General features: G+C 37.4%; 1 protein-coding gene across 1 annotated transcript; it reads left to right on the top strand.

Annotated features, from left to right (window-relative positions):
* Positions 1–1,954: 1,954 nt before the first annotated feature.
* Positions 1,955–18,884, top strand: LOC107837300 (mucin-5AC). The gene is made up of 10 exons (XM_016676325.1): positions 1,955–2,078; positions 3,831–4,043; positions 4,147–4,296; positions 4,757–4,780; positions 6,225–6,304; positions 6,435–6,528; positions 6,631–6,717; positions 12,162–12,470; positions 12,893–12,989; positions 18,594–18,884. Exons 1-9 carry the CDS (start codon positions 1,970–1,972, stop codon positions 12,943–12,945), a joined length of 1,119 nt encoding a protein of 372 aa, XP_016531811.1. The 5' UTR covers positions 1,955–1,969; the 3' UTR covers positions 12,946–12,989; positions 18,594–18,884.
* Positions 18,885–20,002: the final 1,118 nt, after the last annotated feature.

The following is a 20,002-nucleotide window of genomic DNA, read 5'->3' as shown; positions in this document are numbered from 1 at the left end:
TGTGTGTGTGTGTGTGTGTGTGTGTGTGTGTGTGTGTTTGTGTGTGTGTGTGTGTGGTAAGGAGGGGGTAAAGAAAAAGAAAACAGGTTGTCAGTGTGGTTGAACAGCAAAATAGCATTTTCTCCCCTGGGCTCAGCCTCCACAGATGTTTCATTCAGGCCCCATGGCAGGGCCACTCTAAAAAGTGCTCCAGCCCGACACAATTCAGCCCCTTTGTGCGCTAAAGGAGAGAAGCTCGGCCCACTGTTTACTGCTCATCCACCACCACGGCCCTCTTGTCCGCCCCCCTCTCCCCACGCTAGCAGGCGGAACAATTGGGGAGGGCCTTGCACGGAGCCGGGGCAGTGTGGCAGGTCAACAGAATAGGCTGTGAATCCTGTGCCTCTGAATCCTCCGGGTGGGTGGTCCAGCTCTCTCTCCTCTCTGACTCTCTCCACACATTTGCACGGAAACAAACCATCTCCTCTCTCCGCGTCTGACGCTCCTGTTTGGGGTCTGTGACGTGGCGAGAGGTGGAAGCCGAGCGCGGGTCTTTCTACAGGATTAGTGGACTCCATGTTCCCCCCTCTAGCTCCCCGAGAAGGTCGCGAACACACCGGGTCAGGCCAGACGGCAGGAGGGGCCTGCAGTGGCCCACGTGGAGCCTGCCAGCAACTGGGTGGCAGTTAACACTAATCCTGCAGCTGATTACCATTGGCATGGGCAAATAAACAGTAATAAAATGAACCTCCAGGACCCAGCATACATGCACACTCAAAACCACACAAGTAAAGCGACATTGACACACTTGTAGCATAGTCCACTCACACTGGGACAACCAGAACAACTGAGAAACAAAAATAGCCTCTAATCTCTTATTTTGTCACTCGATAAACGGATGATTTGGTCCATAAAGATCCTGATATCAAAATAAAAGTTCTCATATTCAAAGTCTGTTAGTAGCCAGTTACATTTTTTTCAATTACATTTACTTAAATAACTTTTTTGAAAAAAATTACTTTTACTATGCTGTACATTTTCCTTTTACGTGAGTAAAATTTCTGGGTTCTCTACCCACTAAATGAAGAACAAACATGTTTTAACCAAAAATCCACCTGATAAAGACACACACCTGCAGTTTTTGTTAAAGTTTCAAAGGCTTTTTATTGAAAAAAACTGATTTGGAAAAAAAAATTATTTTGCCTGCTTCTGTTATTTTTTGCTACTTATATGAATTCCTGTCATTATATTTTGGTCTGTCTGATTATGTAATCTTTAAATATGAAATAATTGAATATTTGATCAGTTTCTCAGTACTTGAGTAGATTTTTTTGCCAAATATTTTTTATCCTTACTTGAGTAATTCCTTAGACAGCAACTTTTTACTTTTGCTTGAGTGAAAATATGCTGAAATAGTTCTTCTCTTACTTGAGTACAACTTTGCCCACCTCTGGAAATATTTCAATTAAAATAACAAAAACAAAGCACCTCATTAATATTTAATTAATTAAAGCAGATTTTGCATCTAAGAGGAAAGCACATTGATTATATATGAATGGATTTTGTTGTGGTGTAAATTTAATGACAAGTGTTCTGGTCATTTGCTGTTCGTCCATATAATGTGTTTTTCCTTAGTCACAGTGACATCTAGTGAGCGTAAACCTAAATAGCTACCTGCTACAGACAGAACTATTATGCAACATTCTCAGTGTCTCAGGAACAGGACAAGAAATCCTCTGTTTTAACCCATTAAAGTGTTATATTAAAAAGCACATTTTTAAAATAATAAAAAAGGTTTTTCTCTTTACTCGTTTAAGAAAAACTGAAGTGGCAGAGCAGCAGTTTCCTCTCCTCTAACCTGTTTGAGCAACAGTGTTTTTTTGTTGTTTTTTTTTTAGCATCCTGCCGTGGTCACAGGCAGGCGTTGATCCTCTTTTTGTTTCTTCAGATACGTGCAATACGTTGAAGAATTAAGGAAGTACCTCACCATATGAATGCATCACCTCTAAATGCGGAGCTGTACTCATTATCTTTCTGGACTTTTGGACTGGTGTCATCAAACAAACTCAAAATGCCATCAATTTATTTGTTTTACCTTGGTAAGAGAACATTTTATCTATATTTTATAATAGAAACATGTTCTGATTATTTGCAAATGAATAAATAGAGGTAATGTCAGTCATCAGAACTGTAGATGTCTTTTACAAAAATTTAAATTACATATATTTTTTGTCTTAAAAGTACAATTGTACCCTTTTCAAAAATATTTTAATGTAATGTACATGGGTATGTGCATTTGTGTTCTCTTTTGTTCCCAAATTGCTAAATATGATTGCAAAATAGAGCAATAACTTGAATTTTCAACCATTAAATAATCTGTAGTATTAATATTTTGTTTAACCAGGAACGACCCATTGAGATTAAAAACCTCTTTTTCAAGGAACTCCTGTCTAAGATGTAGCAAATAATATACGGCACATACAAGAAAGAGGTCATCAGGCTGCTCTCATCCATTATAATGGATGTTACTTAGGATTTTCTTTTTTTTGTTTGGTTTTCAAAGTCACAGTCTTTCCCTCGTCTTTAGCTTCCTGGCATCAGTTTGCATTGATTAATTAACAAAATCAAAATTTTTACTTGATGCTGAGAGACTGCATGCCTCAACTTCATTATGCTAAGTTTTGACAGAATGAGAGACAGAATGTAGCTCCGTATGCAGTGAAGATGACTTAGTGTGGCTCAAACTGAGAATTGGAACAAAGCAAGAAAAGAGGTTGTTCACTGATGTACTGGGACTTAATATCCAAAAAACAGCCATTGTTCAGCAGTTTGTAGAAGGTCTACTATTTAAATAATGTTGCATTTTCCATTAACCAAAAGCAATAAACTGGGGTCCTTTGCAGCTGCAGGACCCACTCTTTGAACAAATTACCCCTGCAGGTAAATATTTATCTCAACTTTTTGTTTTATTTTAATATGTTATTACTTTTGTCATCATTTTTGGTGGTTCTTAGTACAGAGTAAAACGAACCCTCTTTTAAAACCTTTAGAACTGCCTATTTTAATAGTTCAAACACTAAATATACCTTCATATGCACTAATATACACAGTGTTTCAGTCTTAGCTCTACTACAGAAGCTAACGTCTTAGGGAGCGCCAAATTTTTCTTTTGAATAAATTAATAAATAAATTACATTTCTGCAACTAATTTGGAGTTTTGGTCCTGCAGAAAATCTGTGAATACTGAACCATGAATAGATGGCAATCCACTGATTTTGGTCAAAATAATGTGTTTTTAATGTGCTTTAAAAGTATGTATATATATATATACAGATTACAATAAAATATAACTATGTGTGAGATATTACTCACTTATCAAGACTTTATGGCCAATTCTTTCCTCATAATGCTAATCTTTGCTAGCCCTACCTTGTGCTAACTTTTGAACAGATAATTCCAATGCTAACTGAGCAAACTTGTTTCCTAGCATTCACAAAACTTATAAACATAATGCAATGATATTAGTTTTATTATAGGATACTGTTACGCCACTCTGTGGAAGAGGTTTGGTAATATCTGATCAAAATGGCAGTCAGTGAAAAATGATGAGGCTCCAGTCCCTTTTCAAGTCCTATAAACTAGGTCACAAGTTTGTTTGTTTTTCTGACAAGATAAAGCAGCATTTCAGAAGCTGTGGAAGGATACTTTGGTGAGATGGAGGTAGATGATCCACTGTGGTGCTGGTTCCCTAAAAACGAGCTGAAACAAAGGGCCCAAAAGCAATTTGAGTTGTCAAGACAGCTTGAATGTAATGCTAATAACATATCTACCACTTAACTGTTTTTCTGTAGGACTGGCTTTGACCTCCGGTCAGATGAGCACAACCCAGGATTCCAGTAGTCCAGAACCCATTATCTCCACAACCGCTGGCCCAGTAGACACCAGTACCTCTTCCATGACCACCAGCATCACCACAGAGACCTTGAAAACCCCGGAGACCAACGGAAGCATGAATGCATCTGATAGTAACACCAACACCACAGCTACTCCAGGAGACAGGAATGGTGAGTGCCATGAACACAAGCCACTAAATGTTTTCTCCTTCAAGTCACATTTATTCCTTTTCTTAACATCTTTAAGAATTCCTAATATGTTTATGATTTTTAGAAACCCAGACCAGTGGTGGAGGTGTCACCTACAGTACCACCCCCATGAAGCCTTCATCTATGTCTACTCTGACTCCCACAACTAAAACATTTTTATCTACAAAAAAGATAACAACAGGAAGACCAACAACCAAAACAAACCCCAAAAACAGTAAGCTGCAGCGGCTACAGAGCAATCACATGCTGTAAAGACATATTTGTATAAAAAGAATCCCTAAAACATGATATGAAAGTTAATTCACAATTATTATTTTTTTCGGGAGCAAATTACTCCCACAATAAAACAGGAAGTGGATCAGGTTTTGTTGGACAGATCTGACTCCCCACATCCACTCCTGAGCATTCATATGGAGAAAATTGATCTCCATAGGACTTTTTTGGAAAAAATGTCTTTTATATCATATCATTATTTTAATGTGAATAAATAGATAAATTTGAATATAAAACTTTGTTTGTGTTGTAAACACAGCATGCGTATTCACCTGAAAGTTTCATTTCAAATGCATCACTTATGAAGTAAAATGTGACAAACAACAGTAGGTTCCTAATTTTGTTAGGTGTGTTTGTGAAATATTTCCTCTTTGAAAATCAACATTTTGCATTTCTTACAGAAGGAGGGTCAAACGAGACTACCGGTGAGTTTTTTTTCTGTTTCTGAGGTCAAAATAAAGCCAAAGAGTGATTTTGAAGGTAAAATTGTTTCTTCAGACACAGATATTTGGGCCCCTTCTCCACCAAGGAGCCCCTGTGGGTTCCTGGAATTAAAAAACCATTCGAAAACCTTCATTACATGAAGGCAATCATGGCATCCGTATACTCTGAGTCATAACACAACAATGCCAGATGTCACATCTGTAGTCAAATATTTCTTCACAATAGGATTTTCCTCCTAAATGAGAGATTTCTGTACCTCTATCATCAATCTGTGGAGATCTTTCAGTATTTCCATCGGTTTCATTAGTTTATCAGGAGGATGAGAAGATCCAGATGAAGGTTTTTTGTTTTTTTTTTACAGAGTTTAGCGCTGCAGACTGTGCCATGTGTGCTAACCTCTCAATAAGCACAGAAAGACAAAATTTAAATCCAAAATCTGTATGATTCCACCAGACCTAAATAAGACACCATTTACTGCCTGATTACAAATATATTGATATCTCTTTGTCAGTTTGATGAGGAACATTTTAATTTCAACTGTAGCCTTTCAAGTAGTCTATGTTACATTTGGAGGAAAATATGTTATTTACATATTTGTTAAAACTGTCACTGGGTCATGACAGTACAGCATGAGAAAGATAATCTGTCAAAAAAGAAAAACTAACTCCTCCATCTCCTCTCTGATCCACTATCCCATCTGAAGAAAAGTGCTGCACCCAGTCAAAAACAACCAATCAGAGCCAGGAGGAGGGTCTTAGCGCTGTCAATCATTCTTGTGTACTCTGTGCAATGTGCTAATGACAGAGAAGCAACTTCCTATTTCATTCAGTGGCCATGCTAACTAGCCTTAGCATTTGTAGCAGGATGTTATGGTGAACCAGCTGTAGCATAGCAGAGAGAAAGGGAGAGTGTGAGCAGTGTGTACACAAGCCAGTTCATTAAAAATTTCTCAGTATATTAAAAGATGTATTAAATGAGATAGCATTTATAAAAGATAAAAGAAAAAAATCACAATTAAACAAATGGAAAGTTAAATTTGCGTTTATGGAACAAATATGTGGAACAATCTGTGTCTAAAGAAACCAAAAACAGATAAATTAAGAAAAATATTACACATTCAGTAGATTCAGTAGAGTGCTGTATTATTGCAAAGATAAAAATAAATTCTTTATTATGTTTACATATGCACGTTGCCTGCTTTGTGTATTAATATGTATCTGTATGGATAGTTGATTGATGCTTAGTTGCTTATAGTGAATTGACTTCCATAAAAACCCCGCATTGTTTCCGTTTGCGCACAATCTGAAAATGGAAGCAAATCTGGCTGAAGCTGACTAAGCCCCGCCCGTTGAGAAGGAGCTACTGACAGGTGAACATAATGAAACGTGTTCTCTTTATTCACAATCCCTGCTGCTCTGTCTTCAGGAATCATCGTCGTGGTCGTAATCGCCCTTGTAATCGTTGTGTTTGCTGTCGCTTGCGTCGTGTCACGGAGAAGAGGAAGGGTAAGAGGAGCAGGCCTTTAATTCAGCCACGTTGAATGTTATAGGGCTAATTATTCAGTGCAAAATAAAATGCTCTGTCTAAAGATTGCACATGATAACTAAAACATTGACTGACTGCCTTCTTTTGCAGCGCTACAATGTTGATTTTGCCGCTAGCCCCGATGAAAACGTGCCACTCGGCACCATAGACCCGGAAGTCCGTGCTGAGTCTGCGCCTCAAAACGGTTCGGCCAACATTTCCAAAAAACTATAACCTCAAAGGAAACATAATTTAGATCAAACAAGTCTTGTTTGTTTAATTAAAAAAAAAATTGTACACTTTTCAGGTCTGAAAACCTTTAATAGCACAGAAACGGCAGCTACTGAGCCAAAAGGACCAGAAGCAGCACCTGAAACACAGGAAGAGAAAAAAGGTGAGTTTTATGTTATTTTTTTGTTAAATAATAATAATAATAATAATAATAATAAGCAAACAAAAAATGTAGTGTGTAAATTACGTATTTGTAATAACTCGTGTAGGCATGAGTTGCAGGCGAATTGTGTGCTGTTTTCCTTCCTCTTTCCTAATAACATAAAAGAAGAGGAAGTTTGGTTCACACATTTAGTTATCTTTTAACCATCTAAGTTTCATGACGTAAGTATGAGAGTGCATTTATAACTTGTATAGAGTGTTTTTTAATGCAAAAACGCGTCAATATTATTTTACAACAAATATGACAGCTGATGACACTGATTCTTAGAAAACCTAAAAGTGACCAACTTCTTCCTGTTTAGATCTACAGGCTGGTTCTCATGACTACAAGTTCTTGCTGTGGCAACAATCTTACCTTCTTATCTTAAAAGCATTAGCATTATGTGCACATTTAAAATAAATGCATTATTAAGAGATTTGTTAGCTTAGAAAGTTTGCTTTAAATCAAACAAAATTATTTTTTACTGAATTCATTTTTTTGTTAGACATGGTAATCTGATTTCATTTTGTGAAAGGATCCATCTGAAATCTCATTATCAATCTAATTAGTAAACTCATTGCAATAAGAGATGAACAATGATGATGATTTCTTTTGCTGTCTTACATTAGCAAAAGTATTCATTAATTATTGTTTTTCATTAAAATGGGGTAAACATGCACTAAAAAAGTTGCTCCTAACAAGATTGCAACTAAAAGAACAGTTTTCAGGATGTTTAAATAAAAAACTTGTGCCGAAGTAAGAAGCTGAAGATGTTTCAGGAAAGTCAAGAGAGTCCAACAAGCATTAGACCCATTTATACTACCACCAATGCACAGCTTGACTCTTATTGGCAGCAGGAGGATTTGTTTATCCCAAGATGAACATCAAGGAGAGACTGAAATTCCACAGAAAGAGTAGATTAGCAAAGGATTAGCACAGTATCATTCTATCTTAGGAACCTTCCTTCTGATGCGTCAAGAAAAGCATTTGCCAGGAAAAGAAAACAAGTCCAACATGTTAGAAATCTAAATGTGTTGGATTGCTTCTGTTCCTCACAGTCTGCCAAATACTGTCATAAATAAAGAGTGCAATCAAAATGTCCCACAAAAACAACTTTTTATAGCAATTCAGGGCAATTTGGGGATGATCTGTGAATCTTCCCCTACAATGGAACATTGCATTACAATGTGGTAACAAAGAAACTTAAATGGCAACATAATTAAATTTTGGACATGTGGTCATGAAACTCCACATCACCACAGTGAGAACATGCGGTCAGTTTAAAAAAAAAAAAGTGGTAAAGAAACAGAAGATAATAAACTGATCAACTTCAGGCACCAAGAACACCAGGATGGTGAATCACTTTAAAACATATGAAAACATTTTTTTAATTTTCTTTGGCATACCACAGAAATTTGCGTGGAAAAGAGGCAAAAGATGGTGAAGCCACAAAGTGCAGAAGTTTTTGTGGGTTATAAAGCTTCTGGGTTTGCCTGTAGAAAACAGATGCAGATCTTTGTAACACATCCTCTGATATGAAAGGAAGTTTGGTTTTGTTGTTTTTCGGTTACTGTTGGCTTTTGGTAGAACACAAGTTTCATCATTGTTTCCGATCCCACCCAAAAAATGTTTTGAAATATTGGTGACGGAACGACTTCCTGATCGGAGGAGGCAAATGAGCTGCAGTACTCTGATTGACCACAGGGTGGAAACAGAAGCTCAGATGGAGCTTTTAATGTGGCCGGTGCCTTTTAACACTGTGGTTTTCTGTACAGTTTAAGAGGCCAGTTGGAGAAATTTTGAAAGTTGTTTTTAAATTTGAAAAGTGAAAAAGATAAAGTATTTAATCGTGCAACTTCCTGTCTTCATTAGTTGGTTATTTTATTAGGCAGAATCCTCATTTGAGACCAAGGTGCTCACATTTGCTTGTAAATGTACAAAGTGTTTCTGCTTTGTTCTGGGGGAGTTGGTGGGTTACAGGTAAACGGCGTCATCATGTCTGGGCTCGTCATTCTGCTTTGAGCCGTACTGGAGTTAAATGGAGGCTGCTGATTTTAGGGACGGTTTAATCCCATAAGATTTACTTCCTGTGAAAAGAAACAGCCGAAAAAAACAGAAAATGTTTTCCTTTGCTTTTTATTTCCCAGTGGTAATTGCTGCAAACAGCTGTCAGATGGTGCGTTTATTTGTTTGTGCTGCAATTAAAAAAAAACTCCCAAATTTACTCCTCTGAATCATCTTCTTGCGACAAATGTAAAATGTTTCTTATCATCAGGAGAAGTGTTTCTTCCTCAAAATGATTACTTCAGTGCTTGCAACATTTTTCCATCCAGAAAAGCTAACCCTCAACATTTGCATAAAAGGCCTGCTGGCAGAAAAAAAAGCTACTTTTTTTTTTTTTTTGTTAAGATTTCCTGAGTTAATTTGGAAAGTTAAATGACAGGAAACTTTGTCGTATTACATGACCACTGACGGTAAGATGATGACGCAGTTTTACTTCAAGAACTTGGAGTTTTTCATTATCTCAGCTTTGAAGGGAATCAGAAGAATTAATACATTAAGCAGCATTTTTCAGCAGCATACCTACAGGTGTTTCGTGGACACGAGCTCAGAGTCTGCACAGGTTCCACTGACATGAGGAAGGTCTAATCAGGTGCAGTAAGTGAAATCCCCTGTGTGGGTGGAACTTCGAGGACCGATGCCTTTAGCTAAGGCAGCAGAGGGAGTGTTATGATCTGCAGTTTCTGAAATACCCAGCCCTGCCCATCCAGGTTGAAACTCACTGAAATCAACTTTTTTTTTCACCTTTTTGATGCTCGATTTGTATCAGTGGCACTTTATTAGGAAAATTTTACTTACAGCTGGATGGGAAAAAAAACTTAAAACACAGAGTCAGAAAAACTGACAAAATCCTATTTTGTCAGTTTTTTGGGTAACACTTTATTTGAAGGGGGTTGAATAAGACTGACATGACACTGTCATGAACATGAATAAGCCTTCATGAATATTTATGACTGTTGTCATAAAGCGTCATTCGATAAATTATGACACTTTTAATACAAAGTTGACATTATTCAAAATGTCTTTGTTATGACAACTTGACATTAACCAGGAAATCATTACTGTTTAAACTTTACCTTTAATAACATAAAGTTACCTGATTTTTAAAGTGCAATCAGTAATACTTTTCTAACAAATTTATATCAATAATGATATTAACATGATATATTTTTGGTAACTAAAAACAGAAAAAAGTCTGTGCAATATAAACCTATTGGACTGCATAAGAGTCATGCCCAGTTTTATTTTTACTATATCAGAATAATGTCCTGACTAATGAAAGAGTTTTTATGTCCATCGGTTCTTGATTTAGGCTCTCTGAGCTCAAATTTACTACAAAGTGGATAATTTGGAGAGAGGAGAATATTTTCTGTTTGTTTGTTTGACTCTTTAAAATGTTTTTTAAATCAAATAATTTAACACCAATAATTTTGCTGGCCACTTTTACAATTTGTTTCATCTTGTTTTAGTCTTCTATTGATTGACAATTAAATAAAATGAGCATCAACACACTCCAAATGTATTTAATTTGCTGATGAAGTGGAATCTTTGATTAGATTTGTATTGCTTATCAGGATCTTGACTGAATCGGTTTCTTGTCAGTGACAACACTCAGATACTTATAAGCCTGAATGCACACCCCTGATTTCCTTTTAAAGGATCTCCTGTCCTGCTTTCATTGGAAAAAGAATGGAGATAAAAATGGTTTTTGTTGTTTTAAAAATGTTTGTGTGCCTCATCGGTGTGGTTGCTACCTTTTCTAATCTTTTTCCTTTGGAAGGGATTCAAAGAAGGAAAAACTTGCAAAATTCCTTGCAGATATTTCTGAAGTAGCACCACAAAGTTAGTGAAAGGGTCTTCAGTCTATGTTGAAAACTGAGCCACAGGGAAATCATAATGAGGACATGAAGTGAAGTAACACCCACATTGTAAGTAAAAACCTTCCTGGGTGCCAACATGGCAGAATTATCGAGGCCATTTTTTTAAAAGAAGAAAACCAGGGAAACAATTGGCATTCAGAGAATTTGGCCAGTCCTCCTCTGGAAATCGCCTGAAGACAATCAACTTCACCAGCAGACTACAGCTCCTGCTGTGGTTCTATGTTGCTGTTGTATGTGAGACAAGAACCAAATTCCCAGCATTTAAAAAGAGAATAAGCAGAAAGTGATATTATAGGTTATGGTAGTGGTAGATTTATGCTTTGATCATCAAACGCCTTCCTATTCCCCTCGTCTCGCCTTTCCCTGCTGTGAAAACTGGGTCAGGTAATGATGGGGCAACCCGACTTTCCCACAGACTCCAAACAGCTGCATGTCTCTGGCTTGTTAGGAGCTGCCCAGTAATCAGTCGCCTCATTATAAACTCGCTGGCCCCCTAACAACGGCGTCGCACAGGAGAATTGCTGCCTGTGTACAAAAATGCCTCAGGCAGGATGGGTGAAAAGGTTTCTACTGCTGAGCAGCTCTGCATAAAACATGTGAATGATGAAGAAATTACCTGAAAATGTTACGCAACCTGAGCTGCAACGGTTGCGTTGCATGAAAGTGTTGCTTTCTTTCTAAATTTGGCCCATAGATGCAGATGGAAGCTTTTCATTTGTAATCAGGGTAAAAATTGTTACCATCATAATCTTCTTGCACAGCACAATGTAAACTACAACACAAAGTATTCGTCTTCTTGTAACCAAGTTTTAACAAAAGGTGAAACCAAGTTTACTCAGAGACTTTTACTGAGAAACCAACTTCGCTGCACCCAAGTGAGCTTTTATTCTTTCTTAAACTTGGCTATAAATGCCACGCATTTTGAAACAAAGTGACCCAAATCCTGCTCTTATTCCTGAAAATAATGTATTTGATTGAGCCCAAAAGAAAAGGAAATCTACAGTACTATTACTTTACTATTTAGCACAGTAAACATGCAAAAGAAAAAAAGTAGTACATTTCTGACAAAAGAGATTTTGCCAACATTTTTGAGCAATCTCAGAAAAAAAACAAAAAAAAAAACAAAAAAAGCATCACATTTGCTGGAAAAACTATATAACATTTTTAAATATCAAAAAATTTCAGAATTTTAAATGTCAAAATTTTGGAGTTATTGGCGGAAATTTACTTATTTTTTTCTGTCAACAATGTCCCTAATACATGGTCGTAAAAATCTTTTTCAAGGTTTGAATCTACAATATCGGGCGACTTTATCTGCTTGATTTTATGTTGTTGTTTCTGGTTTTTTGCTACTTTGAGTCTACAGTTTTGGCCCACGCTGCAAAACGTTTGGACACCCCTGCCTTGCAGTAACTGTCATAAAAATGAATGTGTTAATCGATGTCGATATTTGATTTTGTTCAGAAGAGGCTGCCATATCTGCTGCTGCACCCAGCGCTGAGGCTGCTGCTCCACCCGAAGCTGCAGCTGCATCGGCACCAGAAGCTTCACCTGCTGCTCCACCAGAAGCTCCAGCTGCAGCTCCGTCTCCAGACACTTCAGAGGAAAAACCAAAAGCGGATGACGCCAAGCAGAGTTCCTCTGCACCCGTGGACCCTCCTGCTGAAGAGAAAACCGATGATGAAGGTGCCGTCTCCAACAAGACTTCGGTGGAGTCACTGAAGGAGACGAATGAGAACAACAGCAACAACTCTGGCTGCAGCCAGAGGAGAGGTTGGTGTTCAGGTCATATCTCCACTCAGTAGTTATAGTCTGTTTTCATAAATGTTATAATTTGCGAAGGTCTTAAAATGGGCACCATGATTTCAAAATCATTCGTGGTCGTCCAACTTTCAGTCAAAAGTGTCTGAAGGCTTGAGACTGATTTTAATATTGGTCCTATCAGGAGTTTGTATGAGGCTGAGTAGTCATAAACCAGTATGTTGGATGTACAGGCGCAATGACAGAGTTGTTGTTGTGCCAGATATCGAAACTCCTGGGCACATCAGGACACTCTTATATCTTAAAGCTACAGGATTTTTTCCATATTTGTTGAATCTGTATGATATGAAATGGATAATCTGAAAAGCTTGAGCTCCTCTGAACGTCCTCAAAATACAATAATCACTTTGCAAACTTACCCCACTGGTTCACAGACTGGCAGAGGAGCAACACAACCTGGGAAGTCGGTGTGGACTGTCCAGTGTGAGGTGCAGTGTCCACCTTGGATTCCTGCTGTCCCTCAGAGACGAGGTAAGACAGCAGCTGATGCATGTTGAGCTTCAGCTGCTCAGCCTGTTAAGGTGCTCGTAAAATGGCGGCACCCCCTTCTCCACATTATAGGCTACAAGTCAACACACCACATTCAATCGGCTGGAGTTACAGCTTCCTGTCCTGATTTAATCTGTTATAAATAGAAAACTCATAACCATTAACTCTATAATTATGGCCTGTGCTTTTCCCTAAATTGTATATAGCCTGTCAGCTGGTGGTTAAAAATACACACTGCAAAAACTACTCTAAAATAAAACTGCATAAAAACATGTAACATTTTGCTTTCTTATTTTTCCATTTTTATTTTTAAAGTCAGCAGCTATTGGGTTGTGCATCATTTCATATTCAACATTCATGCAAAAGGTCTGAGACAATTTAATTATCAAAAATGCCGTTAGTTTCTTTTACAGTGACCTAATAAATTCTCTGCTTTTATAGCATGCAGTATTGAAGTTAGTGAAATTTCAAATGGACCAAATTTAGTTCAGAGCAAAAAAATAGTCATTTAATAACCACGATTCCTGTAAAAGAAGGAAACTACACTTTAACTGTGCAGTGAGTTTGATTTCCTGGGAGAAAAACATCAAAACCTTCACGGCCCTGTGCGAAAAACTGATTTCTCCCTGACATTAATGACTGGTTGTTTCACCCATAGCAGTAACAACTGCAAACAAGCATTTGCAATAACTTGTAGTGAGTCTTTCACAGCTGTGCAGGAATTTTGACCTCATCTTTGCAGAATTGTTGTAATTCTGCCTCGTTTTCCAGCATGAACTGTTTTTAAGGTCATGCCACTGATGTTCTGAAACACTGAATTGTGACAAACATGCATTTCACATCTTTAAATAGTGGTTTTGTTTCTGTATACATTTCACAGTAATGTGAGTGTTGAGTTCAGCAAACTTCATGAATAAAACAGTTTCACAAGGAGGCATAAACATATTGTCTTATTAAAACACAAAGACAAAGATTATTGAAATTTAGTTGATGTTTTTGTCACATAGTTGATACATTTTTATTAATTAGACTTTGTTGTTAAAATTATTGAAGTGAGATAAAACAAGCATACTCTACTTCCTTTTCCTTATATTTGAATATTTTTGCTTTGATTTATTTTAATGGGCAAAATAAAATTGCAGTTGAAAATGGGGTTTGTAAACCCAATACAATGATAACAACTAAAAAAAACATGTTTATAACTAAATTTCTCTTGTTCTGGAAATATTAAACCGTTGACTTTAATCTTTCGTTCCTTTAACTGGCTGCTACGGATGGATGAGTGTCTTGCAGCGCGAGTAGAAACCTGGCCCTTGTCAATCTAATCATCAAATGCTCCAGGATGTGAGGTCCACACCTGCACCAGTTTCCTCTTCCTTCTGCTCATCAACACTTTGGGCTGCAGCAGCCCGGGGCGAAGGAATTCACACTGCTCCTCACAACTGGTGATAAGCTCACACCTGAGAGGACGGGCTCAGTTCGGCTCTTTTCTCACAGAAAGAAAAACACACTTTTCACCATAATATCACCACTACAGTCACGTCTGGTCTAGTGAAGCAGTACATGGATATGGTTTTCATATTCTGGTTATTTGTGTGATCTCCAACATCTAAGCCGGTGATACTTTAAGAAAAAATGTGGAAAAATGTAACTAAGTTCTACTCTCGTTAATTCTATCAGTAAAACCTGTTGGCAGCTTCAAAGTTTTTGCACAGGTAAAGATTCTTTGCAAACTGTTTATGCATGGTGAAGCAGTTCCCAGACGTCTGCTGTGTCTTAGATTGTTGCTTAAATCCTCTGATTATATCTTAGATCTCGTCAGATTACTATAGCTGGAGCTTAAAAGTCTCTATAATTGCATAATTGATATTCAGAGATGTTGAACCTTTAAAAAAAACTACAAAGGGTGACGCAATATCAAACAGAAAATGGCTTAAGACATAACTTTAGATGCTTTTGATCTGATATTGACATAATTTTTAATACTTAAGTCCTCCGCTTTTCACTTCCTCACTCTCTCAATGCGCTTCGCATCATGTTGCCAAGGACTGAAAATCAGACTTTGCAGTGTTATAAATGGCAAGAATTTATAGATTTAAGAAAATACAGACTCTAGTCTTAGCCCAGTATGTATATAAAACCAGTATGAATATAAAACCAGTCTAACCTGAAAATGAAAACATGAACCCTTATTCCCACCTGGTTTGCGATGAGACGAGTAAGTCGGAGTTAAAAGGCTGTAGCCAGAGATAATGGACATGAGCTGACAGCTCATAAACTCCAGCTGCGTAATTAGACCTGTTCTTTACTCTGCTATTTTCCAGTTAGAGCGCAGCTTTCGTGTTTGATAGTTAATGTTTGAGGAAACGGCCTCAGTGTCTCACAGACAAACCCCTATTACAATAAAAAGTCATTTGTTTTATTGGAGAAGTCGTTACTGGAAGGAACTGGTTAGTGCTGGTAAGAGCAGAAAAATAATGTAGGAGCATTTGAAGGATAATGTAAGCATAATAGTTCATGGGTCTGGTTGGGAAAATGTCACTAATGACGGTGAAGAAACTTCCTGCTCAGGGGGTTTGATGTGGTTTAAACTGGGCAGCTCTACAGAGGGAGGGACTGTTGGGAATCGCAGACTGACTCTTCCTCTACGCTGCAAGGTTAAAACAGCTGGTAGAACTGACTCCGCCCCTTTTCCCCTAAATTTGTACCTCAGATTTTAGTTTGAAGAAGAAAACAACCTGCAAATCAAGATGACATTAATGAATTATGTGAAATTATGATAACCTCACCAAACGCCCAGTATGTAAACAAGAAAATAAACAATAACAAACCTGCAGCTATTTAAGAAAAATGCTTACTAGTTCATAATTTCAGTTGGTGTTTGGATAAAGTTTGGGAAACCTTATCTATACCCAATCCATTGGTTTCAGCTGACACAATATGGTGCAAAAGTCTTAAATCACCAATGATTTCACTTGTGTTGAACCATATCTGCCCAGGTTCATATAAAAAGGCATAAAAGAGTCATCGAACTACAGAGTAAGTACCTAACCTACCTCAATCTGAGTTAATCTCACAGCTACCTCAGATTGTTAAAATTAAAGCTTCAATATTTCTGCTAAAGCTTCCTCACTTCTGTGACCTGCAGAGGTTCACGGTTGGGCCTTTCCAAAGGTCACAGGTGAGACGGTTTTAATGAAACGGTTCACCATGACGATGGAGAAATACTGTTGTTTTAGTGTCAGTCATCTGATTTACCGTTACAGAGGCTATTGGGATGTTTGTCCAAACGAGGACATTGTGACAAAAGAGAGGAAATTAAAAATATAACTGTTGAAGATATGAAAGTATCATGGAATTATTTAAAATCAGTGATAAGAATTTGTATTTAAGCTGAATGGCTGTCCTAAAACTGGGAAGTACAAAGTGAGTTGCCTATTAATAGCTCAAACATACTTTTCATTTTGCCAGGGAGCTACTTTTTATTTTAACAGGTGTGAATTACACCAGAACTATTTAACATGGTGACAATATCTAGATTCTTACTTCTTCAAGTGGCCTGTAACATTTTTATAGCCCGTCCTAATTTAGTAGAGTACGTTCAGAGTACGTTCCATGTCTTTACACCAAGCCAACCGGCTCTTAATGAGGGAGGGAGGGGCTGACATAGTGACAACAGTTTGCAAGGAACACAGAAATAACTTTACGTGGGTTGGTTGTTAACAACCCCACTGTGTGATTTCAACTCTGCCTTGCCTAGATACTAAAGCTTTACTGGGGTTTCAAAACAAGGATTTGGACTACAAAGGGTTAGATTTTTGTCCCAATTTTGGGTACAAAAAAGATCCAAGAAATGTTTACACATGTTGGTCTAATAAGCTTTTGAGTTGCTTTACAATTTACATAAACACGGCAAAGGTTTTTAATACTTTTAAGGAAAGCCTACAGCCATTTACTCTTTATATTTCTGAACAAGAGCTGGAGTAATCCTTCTAGGTTTAAACAGTTTACTTAACTCACCTTTGCATGCTGGATGCTTAAAGAGGACCTATATAAAAAAAATTCACATTTTTGTATTTCTATTTGAGTCTAAAAACAGCCCAAGCATTTAAGAAAAACCACCCAGCTGATTTTGGTGTCAAAACCCTTCAGAGCGCAACGTAACAAATCATGGGGTGATGAGAGGATGTCTTCCCTCAGAGCTTGAACAGCTACAATGGAGTTGAGGCGGTTCTGGACACCATTTTGCACAGCAAGGCAGAAAGTTTGCATTTTAAGCAAACCACCTCAATGTGGAGTGTGAAGAAGATCAGATGGAAATAAACTGTGCGACTTGGTCTTGCCTGGTTCTCCTCTGGATGGTTTAAAGGTCCGGAGCTTTTAGGAGTTGGCAGCCTGGAGTCCTGCTGACGGATGGATGGACATTCATCCACCTGCTGCTACAGCAGCTCCACATTCCTCAGGCAGTCGAACAGCCACATTCACACAGCGGCTTTGTTAGATCTCTGTCTCTCATCATCATGGTTAAAGTGAGCTGAGGTGAAGTCAAGTATGGAGCTAAAAAAAGCTATCAACAATTTTTACAAATCAGTTTTCTTTAGATATTTAAATGCTTCTGAAAAACTTTTAAAACGTTCCAGCTTTTTTTTTTTTTTTTTTTTAGGATTTCTTTTTTGATTAGCTCTTCTTAACTGCATGCATAAACTCAAGTAAAAAGTTAAAGTTCTAGAGTGTGAGATTGATCTGCTGCAGGTAAATTTGAAAGTTGCGCAGTTCAGCCAGTTTAGTTGGGCATTTCCTTCCAAATGTCTTTCAGCAACCTGCTTTCTGTGATTTTAGGGCCATTATAGACAGAAAAATTTAGTAAATTTCCACCAAAAAACAAAAATATTTTGGGTTTAATCTTAGAAATTTTCTATTAAAAAAACAATTAAATTTCTGAGTTCCAAAAGTCGTTCAAAAGCAACTCTAAACTCAATTTGTAACTGATTTGCACCGACAAACTTAAAACTGGAGACGAGGGGGAGCAGAAATACCTCAATAAACCAAATGTTACAAAAGTTAAATACATTTGGGGGTGCTGTGGTGGCACAGGGGCGGGGCGCGGCCAGCGTGCTGGGGCCCTGGTCCTCATGCCGGTGGCTGCGGGTTCGGTTCCCGGCCTGGCGACGTTTGCCGCGTGTCTTCCCCGTCTCTCGTGGCCCTCTTTCCTGTCAAACTGCTTTCAGGTGGAGGCCACTAGAGCCAACAAAACCTTAAAAAACAAAAAGTTAAAGACATTAGTGAAAGTTGTTGGACATAATCATCTTGAAGTCATGATTGTGCAAAGACCACTGAGTAGTTTGGGCAAATTTAGACAAATAATTCATGCTAAACTTCAGGAACTAGACCGCTTTTCAGCTGGGATTATATCAGTTATCCTCTTCCTCTGACAGATGTTTCACCTTTTGAGGTTAAAGGTCATGCATGAGGCTTTCATAGACTTAGTCAAACCAGAAGTTAAAGCAGTAAAAGCAGGAGGATATGTGTCTGTGGCAGAGGATGCTTTGTTTTCATTGTTCTGTCCTTTTGCTCTTCCTCTTTCAGGACGCAGAAGAAGCCAGATCGACTGCAGAGGATTAACTCACTTCAGCTCATTCTCTGGGTTTGAAGCTTGATCTCTTGTTGCCAAGTGTATTTTTGTGTAAAAGTGTGAAATATTGTACATCATTTTTACATGGTTTCTGCTCCAACTCTGTGTCTGATGTACAAAGTAAACTGTGTATGTGATGACCTTGTAATAAATGTTTTTCCCCTAAAAGCACAAAGAATGTATGAACTGCAAAAATAAGAAATCTTTCCAGGTACTTTCGTCTTGTTTCTATTGCAGATATCTTGGTACACTTGAAATAAGACAAAACCAGCTTACATTTACTTTTTAGCAACATGTAAGTGTTGCTTTAAGTCAATAATTCTTGAACATTTATCAAAAGTATTGGTCCCACTGGCAAATTATTTTACTTATAACATTGGAAAAATGTCTTGTAACATGGAAGTAGTACTTTTTTAAAAATCAATATTAAGGAATTATTGGCTTAAAGCAAGCTGCTACATCTTGCTAAAAACTTCAGATTCTCCCAGTTGAAGTTGAAAAAACCTGCACAGTCCTTTACTCAAGTTCTTAAAACTTTCTGAAGCCAATTATTTCATATTTTACTTGATCTTACTTTTAACTCCATAGTGATTTTATAAGATTTACATCTTTAAAAAGTTCTTATTCATGAACTATTCATGTTTTCTGAAATTTAGTTTATTTACTAGTGTTTTTGAGATGTGTGCCAAAACCATTTAGGGTCTATTTATAAACGTTATGAGAAAGTTGGAACTGAAGTTTAAAAACTGTTTGCAATCTTTAGATTCTTTTTCTTTTTAAAAGTTGTGATTGGAGTTTATTGTAACTAATAAATGTTTCTGTTAAATTTGCATGTTCACTTTTTTTATTTTTTCATGCAAAACAAAAATGCTACATGATAAAGTGTAAAGCCACATTTTGCCATTGGCCAGGAGGAGATGTATGTCAGTCAACATTTCAAACTCTACAGCCAACATCTCTCATCACCTGTAACATCAACATAGAGGCAGATGTTTGGGAAAATAACCCCAAGCATTCAGCTACGAAGATTTAGATTAAAATATAATAATGCATTAAAATGACCAATCCGATGGATTGAGATTGAGCAATTTTGTAAAGGAGAATTGGCAAAGCTCTCGATTGGTCATGACCGAAAGAACGAGGTCATGGATACAAGTGACCAAAATTAGTTTTCTCATTTGGGCTTTTGTTTTACTTTTAGATGTTCAAAGCTGGTAGAACTTATCAGATTCTACCATTTCCAGTCCAATGAAACGTCGGGCCTGGTCAATGGTTTCTAGTTGTCATAACTCTGCTCTGGATCCAAAGAACTAAGTAGCTTGATCATGTAGAGTCCACTGTTTTATTTATGCTATATGTGTAG

The sequence above is a fragment of the Poecilia formosa genome, unplaced genomic scaffold (assembly GCF_000485575.1).
Source record: "Poecilia formosa unplaced genomic scaffold, Poecilia_formosa-5.1.2 Scaffold132, whole genome shotgun sequence".
Taxonomy (NCBI): Eukaryota; Metazoa; Chordata; class Actinopteri; order Cyprinodontiformes; family Poeciliidae; genus Poecilia; species Poecilia formosa.
The sequence above is the reverse complement of the archived record's forward strand: the minus strand, read 5'-3'. Positions and strand labels throughout refer to the sequence as shown.

Excerpts from the sequence above, each read along its gene's own strand:
- LOC107837300 (XM_016676325.1), top strand. The coding sequence starts at position 1,970 with ATGAATGCATCACCTCTAAATGCGGAGCTGTACTCATTATCTTTCTGG. Across the intron at positions 4,297-4,756 it reads CAAAACAAACCCCAAAAACA|AAGGAGGGTCAAACGAGACT; the intron begins GTAAGCTGCAGC and ends CATTTCTTACAG. Across the intron at positions 6,718-12,161 it reads AACACAGGAAGAGAAAAAAG|AAGAGGCTGCCATATCTGCT; the intron begins GTGAGTTTTATG and ends GATTTTGTTCAG.